At 35.4% G+C, this 14635-nt stretch overlaps 1 protein-coding gene across 3 annotated transcripts in view; it reads right to left on the bottom strand.

The window, feature by feature from the left end:
• RICTOR (RPTOR independent companion of MTOR complex 2) overlaps positions 1-14635 on the bottom strand; it is a 125504-nt gene that overhangs the window by 28640 nt on the left and 82229 nt on the right. For 2 of the 3 annotated variants that reach the window (XM_020996096.2, XM_020996115.2), the window contains exons 17-27: positions 13864-14029; positions 13425-13526; positions 13217-13263; positions 9672-9807; positions 4188-4387; positions 3815-3941; positions 2872-3036; positions 2615-2691; positions 1871-1949; positions 954-1063; positions 632-719 (exon numbers count right to left, since the gene is read on the bottom strand). In XM_020996096.2, coding sequence (XP_020851755.1) covers positions 632-719; positions 954-1063; positions 1871-1949; positions 2615-2691; positions 2872-3036; positions 3815-3941; positions 4188-4387; positions 9672-9807; positions 13217-13263; positions 13425-13526; positions 13864-14029 — 1297 coding nt within the window. The remainder of the gene's footprint in view (positions 1-631; positions 720-953; positions 1064-1870; positions 1950-2614; positions 2692-2871; positions 3037-3814; positions 3942-4187; positions 4388-9671; positions 9808-13216; positions 13264-13424; positions 13527-13863; positions 14030-14635) is intronic. The other variant, XM_078153211.1, reaches the window with a different exon arrangement.

Raw genomic sequence — 14635 nt, 5'->3', positions numbered from 1 at the left:
TATACATGTCTGGTGAATTTCTGCACAATATACATTTACGTTTCCTTTTTGTTCTTAAATTTAGGCAATATATTTGCCTTTTAAAGAATAATGACAATAGCATTATAATATATGTACATACGTAATACACATGCACACATATGCATGCATACACACCCACAGGGGTATTCACAGGGGGTATGTGTGTGATGGGATAATGGAGCAGGCCTTGAAGCCAGAAAGATCTGACCCACTCTCAGACACTATATGGCTGGGTGCTCCTGGGCAAGTCACTTAACTACTAAGCACTCCCAGGAAACTCTCCAAGACTATATGATGTAGAGAAGATGCCCTGTATGGTAGGAGTTTTCTTACTCATGAATTCTCTATATTCCAATGAAAACTTGGAACCAAGGTTTATCTACGTCCATAATTATGAGACTGAGATATGAATATCACAAATAGTGAAATGGAGAAATGTGTTCGAATCAATAGTGTAAATGTTTTCAATCAGTCATGGAGCACCATCCTAATTATATCACTGAATTTATTACTATTTCATGTTCTTTCCCAAAGAACATATTGTCACAAATTCACACTTTTAAAATCAGCCATGCTCCATAAGCAATCTACAATGTAATTAAAATTTTACCTGTACCTCCAACAAATGACATCCTGTTTTGTGGTGTACCAGTTGTCCATAAAGGTGTATGGGCAGATAGACATGTGGTCGCTGTAATCTAGTGTAACAAAAATGATTTGATAAAACCCTACTGTATCCATTATAAGAATGCTCTAATTAAAAATATTGCTGACATTATTAGTCATAGAAAATTAGGCATATTTGCCTAATGAATTTTACATTTAATACACAATTAACAAGATAAATAGAAATAAACCAGAAAGGAAATTAGCTTATTATAAATTAAATTTAGTTACTGATCCATGAATTATTTCTGTAAGGCTGATGATACCTTTGGTTACTCCGACGAACATAGTTATCACCATCTACAGGTTTGCGATAGGTTGTAAGCGCTTCATTAAGTTGTTCCTCAATTAATTCAACATATTTTGAATTGTATTCCTAAAAGGTAACACAGTATTAATACTGTATATTGCCAATAGAAAAGAGTATAGTAAATTTAGTACTTAAAAGACTTGAAGAATTCATACAAATATGAAAACTTTCCTTTTGTTTGTTATTTTTAAGTCCCTTTATGTTTCCATGTGCTGATCGTTTGTTACATTCTTAAAGACATCCTACAGGGTACAGGGCAAAAGTAAAGAAAATGACTCTAGAAGATGTACAAAACTTTTTAACTTCTTCAACCTGCTGCACAAAGAACTTGTGCTTACTTTTCATGCCTAAGTAGAAACTTCTTTACCATAAAGCCTTATGTAAATTGTTAGCCTAAAGTGAATTTTGTCAATATTGCTGCATTTGCTTTATTGGGTTTCTCACCTCCTTAGTTTAGGAGATGCATTTATGCATTTTGGCATAAAATGATCACTGTTCAGCGATAGAATGCAAAGCAAAACAGAAACCACAAAAAAAAAAGTTTTAGAGTAAAATAACTTTAAGGTCATTAAGAACATGAGCAAGTTTTTATGAGGAATGTTTGTAACCCTGCTGACTATAAAAAACAAGAAAAACTATCTCTGTAGGAACATGTATTTTTGCAGCTAATTCAGAAATCTGAAATTATGGAAGTTTAATATCAGTTTCATAGACATGTATAAAGTATCTAATTTGTTGGGGCATGAAACCCAATGTCAATTATAGGAATACATGACATTGTTTAAAGCCTTCTAACTATATCTAACTTATCACTATATCTTTCCCACCCTCAAAATTTTAAAACTTTTATCTCCTGATTCAATTAAATGTTACCTTTTGCCATTTTTCCATTTGCTTTGTTACGTAACCCCTCTCATTAAGATAGGAAAACCCCTTCGGAATGGATAGAAATCTATAAAAGTAATAGAAGAAATTAAAGATTCAATATCCAGAATTTATGAAAGCTATATTTATGAGATACATCCTGCATAACTAAGAAACTGAGGACTCTTTCATCTGTACAATACCTTTAATCCTAGGATACTTGAAAGTTCTTTGCAAACAGATAAATGAGATCACAGTCATAAAATTTAAGAGCTGGAGTTGACCTTGGAAATTAATTGATCTAACCAGGTCATTTTCCAGATGAGGAAACTGATGTTTAAATAGGGTAAAAGATTCATCTAAAGTCATATAGCTACTGGTCATAAAATCAGATTTCCTACCTAGTATTCTATTCAGTACAATCCACTGAGTCCCTCTCTGACTGTATATGAGAGTACATGGCAAGACAGAGAAGGGCGAGAAGAAAAAATAAGAAACAAAAGGAGTACGTGAAGACAAAGAAGTATTTTAACACTGAACAATACCCCAAATTTTGAAATATGTCCTATTTGCAAAATACGGAGGACTACTTGCTAAAGAAACAGTCATACTTAGTTATTCTCCAGAATTTTCCTACTTAGATTCAGTCTTATTATTTGTGTGCTAGAAGGGTCAATTAGGTGATGTAAGCAAAAACAAACACAACAACTCCCCCCCACCCCCCCAAAAAAAAAACCCTTGCTTAATATTTACCTAAGAAGGAGAAGCAGACCTTTGTCTCCAAGATGAGATAGGGCTGGTTTCATCTGGATGAGAGCATGAAGATTGGCCTAAAAAGAAACAGACAAATTATCAATTGGACAAAATAACTGATAACTAGGAATTAGCTTAATCAATCATTCACTCAAGCTGAACAGTAAATTTAGTTATAAAATAATCTCATTATTTTAAAAGCGAAGAATTTTTCTCATCCACACTTAATCATCTCATAACCAAAAGGAAATATTCACCTTGTCTTCACATGCTTCATCTAAGATATCAAGAGCTTCAGAGGAAATAGTTTTATTTTTATCATGTAGTTGGGTCACTAGCAATTCAATGCCCCAGTTACTGAAGAACTCTACATTGGCCCTTAATAATACTCTTAAATGTTTTGTTGCATACAACCTGCAGCCCTGCAAAAGGTAAAAAAAAAAAAAGATAAAATTATTAACCATGCTTGTCTTTCTTACTTTATATCAAGAATTCGACTTTTCACATAATCTTAATGAGAAGTACCTTATTACTTTATCACTGTGTTGATTTTCTACACTGAATTATTTTAGTTGACTCAAAAAAGTGTCAAGGTTGATTATAATTTCTGCTAAGAAGATATTTTATCCTCTATATCATGTATCAAATGAAGCAAATAAAGACTTCCCTTTGGATATACTGGTTTTAATTACAGCTTCACAATTAACAAATATTAACAGTTTACTATCTACCAGATATAGTGCTAGATGCTGGGGACACAAAGTCAAAAACAGAAGTCTATGTGCTCAGGGAGCTTACATTTTATCCGATGAGAAAACACACACACTCTTACATATGTTAAATAAAAACAAAGTAATTTGGGGAGGGAGAGCACTAGGAGTTGAGAGGCATCAGGAGAAGCAGCTTCTTGCAGAAGGAAGCCTCTGAGCTAAACTCTAAAGGAAATCAGAAATTTTAAGAGGTAGAAGAGGGTACTAAGTGCATTATAGAGATGGGGTCAGCCATTGCAAAAACAGATGAAACCACTGCAAGTTAGGAACTATAAGATGGATATTGCTTCAGGTGCTTTAGAAGTAGGAAGAAGGAATGAACAAGTTACTAAGGTGATCGCAACCACTAACCAGTATTTCCAAATTTTAAATTTATTTTGTTTTTATGGTTGTTCAGAAAATGCATTTTTCTTTGCCATGTTACACTCACATCAGTAGCTGCCGTTAGGATTTTGGAAAGGATAACTCTGGCCAATCCATCTCTGCTATAGTCCAAACTTGAAACTGTTAATTTCAATAAGTGATCTTGGTTCTTCAAGGAACAGAGATTAAGAAGACTAATGAGAAAGTGGGGAAAAAAAAGATATTAGAATATATTTTGTATATGAAACAGAATAATACACACCGAACAGGAGCTGAACTATGAAAGAATCATTATTTCTCTTTAGGTCTTGCATTTTTAAAACTTTAAGTGACCAGATGCACATTTTAACCAAATACAGAACCAAATGTTTTGTGTTTTTTTAACCTGGAATAAAAAATAAGGTTAATTATATATGAAAAATAAACAGTAGGATACTCACCACTGAAATACACTGCATTTTTCTAGCATTTTAACTCCATGAGGATGACAGGAAAGTGTTCCAATAAATAAAAAGTAGTGTTGACTAAGGGTACTCAGTAAACCATTATTTTGAAGGCTTCGTTCAGGTTTCATTCCAGATGAGGAACTAAGCCATTGTACAATATCTTTTACTAGTTCTTCTAAGTATCCTTGCCCATCCTAAAAAAAGAGAAGAATAATAAAATAAGAAAAGGTTAAAAGCTTTAGATGAACAATGCTCCTTAGTAGAAATTCACCTTAAGTACAAACAAAATTTTAAAGGGGAGCAGAATGAAGGAGTAAGACAGAGGGAGAGGGAAAGAGAAAGGGTGAAAACAAATGAAAAAAGCCAAGAGATCCTAACTGACCAAAACAAAAAAACGAATATTAGCAATGGGAAAGGGGAAGAGAACAAGTATTTCTATAGCACCTACTATGTGACAGGCACTATATTAAGAATTTTTTACAAATATTATCTCACTGGATCCTCACAACAACAACAGGAGGTAGTTGAGTGTACCCATCCACTCTTTCTTCCCTGACTACTATTATTATCTCCATTTTAAGGAAACTGAATCAAACAGGTTAAGTGATTTTCACAGGGTCACACAGCTAGTAAGTGTCTGAGACTGGAACTTAGGTCTTCTTGACTCCAGGCCCAGGGCTCTATTCACAGTGCCACCAGCTGCCTATACTACTTACCAGATATCCTGTTATTCTCAAGTGGGAACACTTAGTTACTAAAAACTAAACCAAAACAACCGTCTCAGATTTTTAGTCTATATTTACCCAGAACATAAAGTAAATATTCCTAATAATATATGCACAGAAAAACTTAAAGGAAAAACCAGAAGCTTACTTCCAATACCAAATCAGTTTTTAATCAAGTATACTGCTGATTCATGAATTAGTGAAGGAAAAATTAGTTTAATCATTAGTATTCTAAAACTGTCTTGGAAACTGTAAGTTTTGCTGAGAAATATTAAAATGTTAATAAATGCATTTCCTATCAGTTTCACTGACTATAAGTGACAAGCTATTAATTGGAATAGCAAGAGCCAATTTTATGTAACTAATATATAACACTTCCCTGATTGTGAACCAGTAGCAATATACATATATTTGGTTTAAAGAAATATGCTATAAACTCTATTTTCTTACCTCACTGACAAATACAAAAGTCTTATTACAATCAAAATGTTACTTTAATTTTCTCATTTCTTATTCAAGGACTCAGAGTAATTTTGTTTTAAGTCCATTTAAGTCTAATTTGCTGTATTAATAAAATTACTTTTAATCAAGAAACAGTAAGCATATTTACTTAGTGCTTTCAGATTTACTGAGGACTTTTAATACATCTTTGCCATGTGGAACTTGGTGAATGTTTCACACTCAAAAAAACACTACTGAAAAATAATCTTGTATCAAATTCTATCAAAAATATCCACCAGGTTTGGTATACAAAAGACAACCTTAATCTGACTTTATCAAGCCTTGTTTGGTATTATCTGGCATGTATTATATTTTTAGGCATTGTTAACCATTTGCTTCACCATCTTCTAGATCAAGTCAACAAATATTTATCAAGTTCCTACTACGTGCCAGTCGCTTGCTAAATGCTAGGAATAGAAAAATATACAAAAAATATTCTGTGCTTTCAAGAAACTCAGTCTATGGGGGGAAGACAACATGCAAACAATTGTGTACAAACAGGACAAACTGGAGCTAGTCAACAGAGGAAAGGCATTTTCACTAAGAGGGTTCAAGAAAAGCTTCTTGCACAAGGTAAGAATTTTTGCTGGAACCTGAAGAAGGCCAAGGGATCGGAGATGAGGGAAAATATTCCAAACTTGGGAGGGAAGTGAAAACGTCCAGAATCAGGAGATTGAGTGTCTTGGGCATGAAACAGCAAGGATGCCAGTGTCATTGGATTTACAGAACATATGGTTGGGGGAGTAAGGTATAAGGAGAGAGAAAAAGTATGAAGTGGCCAGATTATAAATATTAAATGCTTAAGGATGATTTTAACTTTGATCCTGGAAGTAACAGTACTATTGGAGTTAAATAAGTGAAATCATCTGTCCTATGCTTTAGGAAGATCAATTTGACAGTTTAATGGCAGATGGACTGGAATGGTGAGAAGGAAATTTGAGGAAGAGAGACCAATCAGCAGACTACTGCAACAATTCAGATGTGACATGATAAGGGCCTGCACCAGGGTAGTTACAGTATCAAAGGAGAAGTAAATACAAGAAACATTCTGAAGATAGACTGATCAAGACTTGGCAGAAGATTGGATATGGTAAGTCAGAGATTTTAAAGTCAAGGATAACACTTAAATTGTGATCCTGCATGACAGGGAGGATAGAGGTACACTTCACAACAAAAGAGAGATTAGGGAGAGAGGAAGCCTTAAGGGGAAGAACAATGTGTTCAGTTTTTGAACATGTTGATTAATATGGCTGTAGGCCTTCCAGTTCAACATGTCCAATAGGAAATGTGAGTCCAGAGGTCAGAAGAGAGGTTGGAGTAAACAAGCAGATTTGAGAATCATTAACACAGATAAAAGAATCCATGGGAACTGATGAGACCAAGTGAATACAGAAGGAGAAGAGAAGAGGTCTCAGGACAGAGCCTTGGATATACTTGTGGTTAGTGAGTGTGAGAGGGATTGAAGTGGTAGAAGGCATCTGAGTGATGAGATATTTTTTTCAGTCACTGAAAAAGCAGGGAGTTGAGTACAGGGCTTCATGAGAGTCATGAACAAGGAAATCAATGTCAGTGGATGAGTATGTGTACAGGGTTTGCCTTTGGGAGGACAAAGCCCACCTCTTCATGTAAAAAGTAGTAAAGGAAGAAGATCCAGTAAAGAAGATTGAGAAGGAGCAGTCAGGTAGGCAGAAGAACCAAGAGAGAACAGTGTCACAAAAACTTAGAGGAAAAAAGAATATCAAGGAGAAGCAGATGATAGATGGTATCAAAGGCTACAGATAGGTCAAGGATAAGGACTGAGAAAAGGCTATTAGATCTCTTAAGACGTCACTGGTGACTGTAGAGAGCAGTTACAGTTTAATGATGAAGTCAGAAGCCAGACTGCAGAAAGTGAGGAAGAGACTGAAAGGAAATGGAGGCACCGTTTATAGATGGCCTTCTATATAGGTAGCTAGAAGGGATGGATAGAACAATTTTTTTGAGTATGGTCAGACTTGGGAGTATTTGATGAAAGCAGGAAACATACTGAGATTAAAGATTAATGAGAGTATGGATGAAGAGGGGAAAATGGGTTGGTATAAGATTGTTTGTGCAGGTTGAGGGGTTTGCCTTGGCAAGGAGAACAGAGTGAAAGAGGAAAGAATGGCAGCAGGCATTTAAGTGATGCGAGATAAGGAGGGAAGAGGGAATTTCCAGATAATGAATTCAAATTTTTGAAAGAAATATGAGGCAAGGTTTTCAGCTGAGAGGGTGGACACAGCGGGAGCCACACCATGACTAAGGAGGACTGAAAAGTTGTGGAAGAGCTGCTGCATAGAGAGGGGCAATGAGTTGATAAAGAAGAAAGAGTAGGACTGCCTCACCACATTGAAGAATCAGTTGATTATGTGACATAAATCTGTAGTTGACCCAGTCAGGAGAGTTTCATGATTTTTCTCCATCTGTGTTTAGCAGCAAGTATGTAGGAACAAAGGTGGTAAATGGTGCAGTGATCTAAGGCTGAGGCTTGGCAGAGCATAATCAACAATTTGATAAGGGAGCCAAGGACTCAAGACAGTTCATAAACATGGTAAAAGAATATTTATGAGTGATGGCAAGATCAAGGGTATGACCATTTCTGCATGTAGTTAAGATGGGATTGAGGAGGTCACATGAAATGAGCAAGCTGAGGAAATGGAAGGTAAGGGTGCTTGAGAAAGTATCAATACGTATACTTAAGTCCCCTAGTATAAGAGCAAGACTATGAGCCACACATTAGAAGTCAACAGATAATAGCTACAGATAATACATATATATTATCTATATATAATACATATATAATATATATAGCGCATACACACACACACACACACACACACACACACACACACACACACACACACACACACAAAATAGATAACCTAGAAGTCAACAGATAACAGCTACCAGAACACTGTTTGCATGGTAAAAATAGATGGAATGAACCTCCAAGGGGAGCCTGGAAGTGTTAAGTGGGGAGCAAAGAATATTCCAACTCCCTCAGCTCTATCAATGAGTAGGCTTTGGAAGAGAGGAGTTGAAAGTATAACCAGTGTTGTAATAAGTGGCCCAGTCTCCGTGAAAGAAGATGGAAAGATTGAGAAAGGAAAAGATTTAAGATAAAAGCAAGTTTGTTATCTATGAAGCAGGCATTGTAGGAAGCAGGGTGGAAGAGGAGGGAGGCTTTAGAGGAGTACATGGAAGCACCTGGTTAAAGGAAATGGGAACAAGAAGGCAGGCAGTGAAGGACAGAAAATGGGGTTTCAGTAATGACATTGGGGATAGGGTGCTTAGAATCATTGGCATAGGGTGGGTATGACTGGGTAGAAGCTTTGTTAATCATTGAGGACCAAGTTCAGGTGGGTTATCCTCATAATTAGGGGTTCAGCCTCAGGGTGGAGGCCTTCCAGGGTGCAGATAGCTGGAAGCTGAAATAAGGGGAGGATTAGACACAATGACTCATGGAGGAAGAGCTGAAAGAGGCTACAGAAGGTGCTGAGAGGAAGGCTAGGATTCTAAAAAGCTGCCCTCCCAGATAGGCACTCACAACTTACTGGAAAGACTCAAGCTCAGGTTACATATCCAAAACTAAAAACAGTCCCCGACCTTAAGGAGTTAACATTCAAGTGGGAAGAAAGAGAAAAGTCATTTCCATTTCTAAGAACTTTTCTGACCAGGAAGGAAGAGATCATTTATTACATAAAAAAGTATATTACAGGGTTATGTAGTATTATGGCAAAGAGAAAGAAATCAGAGTGCCAAAGGTGAATCCAGCAGTCAATTATCTCTTCAATGAGACTTGGGAGGATCTACATTACCCTTGTTAACATGCATAGTTACAAAACTTCATTTCTTTGCTCCCACCTTTAGATTGCTTCCCAGGTTTCTCTTTATGTGGGAACATAAATGGACATGAAAATTAACAAAGGAAGCGAGATGGTGGAAGTTATTTTGTGTAGGGGAAGTACAAGATTCTTCATGAAAGTAGCTTCTACAAGTGGTATGCTCACAGATTTCAAAGGGATGTCATAGCCGCAGAATCCACCTTTGTACAAATCTTCTTGGAGTCTTTGGACTTAGCTTTACATGGACAGCAGAAATTCTTACAGCTTATATTCTTATAGTCTCCTCTAAACTTGACTCTGAATAACTATATTAAAACTAGTGTCTTCCTTATCCTGGCAAAGCATAATCATTTGATCTGGTAAACATTCAGAGTAAAAATATACCTCACCTCTTCAGACTCAAGAAGAAATTCTGTAAACTGGCAACCCACAACTGTGAGTTGCTTGGACTTGGCAAAATCCAGATCCAAATTGGCATATAATTTGCTGCTGGGCTTGTAAAAATAAAGTAGTCGTCGTACAAACCTAAGATCAAGATTAGAAAGTTAATATTTTCTCACAATGGAATAATTATTCTAAATCTAAAACAATCTGTGGTAGATAAAAGGCCATGTTGATAGAAGGCATGAAATCAAATCCTAGTTCTGCTGGGGGAAAATCATTGAGTTTTCTGAGAGCTGAACTTGATCAGGGATCTTCAAATTTTGGCCCGAGGGCCAAATCGGGCCTATCACCTAATTTGTATGGCCCCATGAAGTAATAATGGTTTTTACATTTGTAAATACAATAAAATTTTATTTAAAAATGTAAAATCATTCCTAGGATTCTGGGGCATATAAAAACAGTTATATGCACCTATCTCTAAAATTCTTCTCAACTATGAATTTTACATTACTATGATAGACCATTATGAATAAAGGGATGAGAAGGGAATATACTAGACCAACAGTTTTACCCCATTAAGATACCTTTTGGTATAAATCCTAAAAAGTAGTTTACAAAATCAGGAACCTCAGAGGCCAATCACTAGCCTTTACATGAAGACCTGCAAAACAGGGAAAACTTAACAAAGCAATCAATTCTATTTTTGGATAGCTCTTATTATCTATTACTGGGAAGTTTTTCCTTATATTAAGCCTAAAACAGCCTCCCTGCAACTTCTAATCACTACTTCTAGTTCTGCCAACTGAGGCTATTTAGAACAAGTTGAAACCCTCTTTCATAAGATAGGCTTTTAAATACTTAAGAACAGTCATCATGTGCTCCTCCAAATCTTTTTTACAGGCTAAATAAAGATACTCAGTTCCTTCAAACTTCATATAGTTTGACTTCCAGGCCCTTCTTGGTTACCCTATCATGGACAATTTCTAGTTTATCAATATCTTTTCTAAATTGTAGCACGCAAAATTGAACAAATACTCTAGAAATAGAGTATTTGTACCTCTAACTAGGGCAACAGAATTCTTAGAATGCAAGCTAAGATTGAATTCACTTTGGGAACTGCCCAATCATACTGCTGAATCATGTTGAGTTCATAGTACACTACCCCCCTTCCTCTATCCCCTCTGCCCTTGAGATCTCTGTTTCCAAGCTAGGTAAGTCTTTCTCATTTTGTATCTGTAAAAATTATTTTCTGAACACAAGTATTAAGGTGTTTCATTTATAACTGTTTCATCAAATAAGAATCAGCCCAATATTCTAAAGTTTGTCAAGATCTTTTTGTAACCTTACTGTTAGCCAGTGTCAGTTATTCCTATTAATTTTATTTGTCCAGCTGCAAATTTGGCAGATGTGCCATCTATTTACTTATACAAGTTACTGATAAAAATGCTAAGTAGCACAGTTCACTCTAAATGGTACCACTGTAACCTAAGTATTTTTTGATAAAATAGATGAAACAAACTACAAAGTTGAAAAAAACTTAAAAAACAGGCATTATAAAAGCCAGTGGATGAAGCTGGATAGATGAGGACGTGAGTTATTGGGACTCTTAGATGTCAATCTTCCTATGTAGTACAGGAGATGTTTTTTCCATGATTCTACAAAATCGTGTCATACTATGTAACAGTAAGCAAGTTTCAAAATTCTATGACTTCTTAGTTTCCATGGTTAACAAGTCAGCAAAAAATCAAAACAAGTTAATTTGAAATAATTTAATTTGATCACTACTATAGTTTATTCTATCAAAGAAATTCAATATAAGCATAATGGTTATAATGCTTGACTTAAGAGTCAATAAGACCTGGGTTCACAATCCACCTCTGACACTTATTACCTGTGTGACTCTGGGCAAATCACTTAATCTTAGGCAACTTCCTAGAACTTACCTAAGTCTTAGGGGTTGTGACATGCATTGATAAGAGTTTCAATACTGAGAATTCCCTACACAAAGATCACGAATGCCACAAAGTATTATTCTTTCACATCCTATTCTCAGCTAAAATAATCAAGTGCCACTTTTTTCGTTGTAGAAGAGAGATCAGATGGTTTTCCTGAATTGTGTCTTAGTTTCTGAATCTTAGTTAACAGGACAGGATTCTGAGTAGGAAGGGCATATTGGGAAATAACTGGGATGTTAAAAAAGATATTAATATATTTTTAATTAACCGCTGTGTTCTGTCAGTACAATATTATACATGTTTCTCAGATTTAAATATCATCACTACTGCAGGGAATGTTTGCTAAGTGAAATAATGGAAAAAGAATCAGACTTGGAGTCTGGAAGAGCAAAGTTCAAATTCTCCCTCTGACACTTCCTAGTCATGTTACCTTGTTAAAGTTATCATTCCTCTTTCATCCCTGTAAAATGGAAATCATACTAGCACTGATTTCCCAGCGTGTCCTGAGAATCAAACGAGAATATATGTAGAAGGCTTTACAAATTCTAAAATACTACATAAATGATAGCTACTATTATTTTTATTATTATAATTAACCAAAAAAATGTCAATGACATGGTCGTCTCATATATACACTGTAATCACTAAAACTTGGTGGAAAATCTAAATTATTAAAAACGTCACTAAAGAAATTCTTAAAGTAATATTAAACCTTCCCTACCCCAAAATGGCTTAGACTAATTGAACGTCAGCATTTCTAACGAGAAAACTTTTGTACACTGTCTACAGAATGACTCAGATGAGGTGCTCCTAAACTCTGCCTTGATCACCTAAGACTTCCCACAATTACTAGGCTATTCAGGAAAAAAGGAGGTTGGGTCTTGGGGAATAGGGGTGAAGAATGAAGAAAACGACTGGGTGGTCAAGGGTTGTCCACAAATCACTCAAGGACAGAACAAAATGGAGCTACTGGGGCAGGTTAAAAACAGTCACCAGCTTTGGTGATATATGGAGGAAATCAGGCTGGAAATAATCTAACCAATAATTACCAAAATTAAAAACACTTATTGAATGCCTGTTATCATCACTGTGATATGCTAGTCTACCATACTCTGTGAAGGTCTCTTAGAGAAATTCAGGTTAGTGAATGACTAAATTGGTTAGTCTGTATCAAAACTGAAATAAAAATCGTACATTTTCAAAAGACAGGAAATTTCCTAAATTTTAAAATAAAAAAGTTTGCATGAAGCAGACAACATAACCTTTTTGTGAATTAAAAAAAATACCCCACTATGACCAAATTAATCAATTTATCTATTCCAATTAAAATATTATTTTGGGGTATGGATTTGTGGCTTCATCAGCACGGGGAACTTCCCCACAACGATGCTCAAAAGACACGTATCCGTGACATAACAGTTTTGGAGAGTTGCCTGGAACATTCAGACATTAATGACTTACCCATGGCCACACAGGCCTACATACTTCTTAGTATAAAAGAAATGAATACAAGTTGTATATGATACTGAATGACTAATTTTAATAACTATGGGGTAATATTCCCCAAGTAGTGAATTTATGTAGTTCTTACATACCTGTGTAATTGTTCATCCTTATAGTTTCTTAGATTTATATTTGGCCACTAGAAAAAAGATAACGGATTATGTAGAAACTGTCTTTTAAACCATCAATTCCTAAATATTTATGGAGGCATTAAAAACCAACAATCAAAAACAGGATCTGAGGCAATAAGAAGTATATACTTAAACCCATTTCATCAAATCACAAAATACTCTGTCCTACCTTAAGAATGGTGCCTATGAGGTTCCAATTCCATTCAAGATTCTCTTTATGATGAAGAACTTGGCTGTCTCTAAGATTGGTCATGAGAGCTTCCTCTGTATCCTGAGCCAACAGAAAGTGGGAAGGAAAATTATTTTACATCAAATTAATCAGATAAACACACCAAAAAAACAAACAAACAAAAAACCCCCACCAAATTTGCAATGTGCTCCTCTACCCCGCAAGAGGCTTTATCATTTAAGGATATAATTCAATCATAGACGTTGAAGTGGCATCTAAAAACTATTAAAGTTAAAATATTAATTCTAAATGCTTCCCACAGAAAGAAAATAAATGAGAATTATGAAAATAAAATATTTTTACATAAAACTACATACACAGTTTGAAATAAGAAATGTCACAAGTCAAAATCACTTAAATTCAGGCTTCACATAAATACCTTCAAAACAAAAATATCTTTCTGAACTCGGAGGTATTGATCCCTTTTTTGGTGTGTTGCCATTGCTTTCTGAACAATGTGATCTAAATGAAGACTATAAGGCTTAGGCCCTCGTTTCTTCATCTCATGAAAGCGTTTTAAGCAGTTCAGAGCTGCACTGGCTCGCCTAATAAGGAAAAAAATCTGTAGTTATTACTACAACAAAGCATAAATTCCTTTAAAGTTGTTACTATGGTAAATCAGACCACAGCTGGTAGAATTCTAATGCAAGAGAAAGCTAATTAAAAAATTATGGGACCACATTTTACTTTGGATTTCCATAAAAAAGTCACTAATGTTACTTCCTATATTCTGCAAAACAACTGATGTAACTAGGCTACTAAATTTATCAGCAGTCTTGATCCTGACTCATACTTTCAGCCCTAAAAATGTAGAATACTTCTCCAAAGAGTCAAAGGTGATAGATGTGGAACTAAACCAGAAAACAGATATAAAGTGCAATACCGAGTGCCAGAGCATGGTCATTCAAATTTTTAAAATTTGGGTGAGGAAAACACAAATGGAACTAGGCCAATATGAGTCCCAAATTCCCTACAGTGAACTTCTACCAATGCAGCCCACCTTTCCCTTTTAACCTAGCTCCCTCCATTTCCTCCCTGTCCAAATTTTAAGCATTACAAACCCAGTGATAATGCAGCTTTTTTGTTTTTGCAAACTTTGTCTATACCTATTTCAGTACTGAGAATCTAGAGAGCTGTCTGTGCCTATAACA

Source organism: Phascolarctos cinereus, unplaced genomic scaffold (genome assembly GCF_003287225.1).
Source record: "Phascolarctos cinereus isolate Bilbo 61053 unplaced genomic scaffold, phaCin_HiC Scaffold_4;HRSCAF=312, whole genome shotgun sequence".
In the NCBI taxonomy this organism is placed as follows: Eukaryota; Metazoa; Chordata; class Mammalia; order Diprotodontia; family Phascolarctidae; genus Phascolarctos; species Phascolarctos cinereus.
The sequence above is the reverse complement of the archived record's forward strand: the minus strand, read 5'-3'. Positions and strand labels throughout refer to the sequence as shown.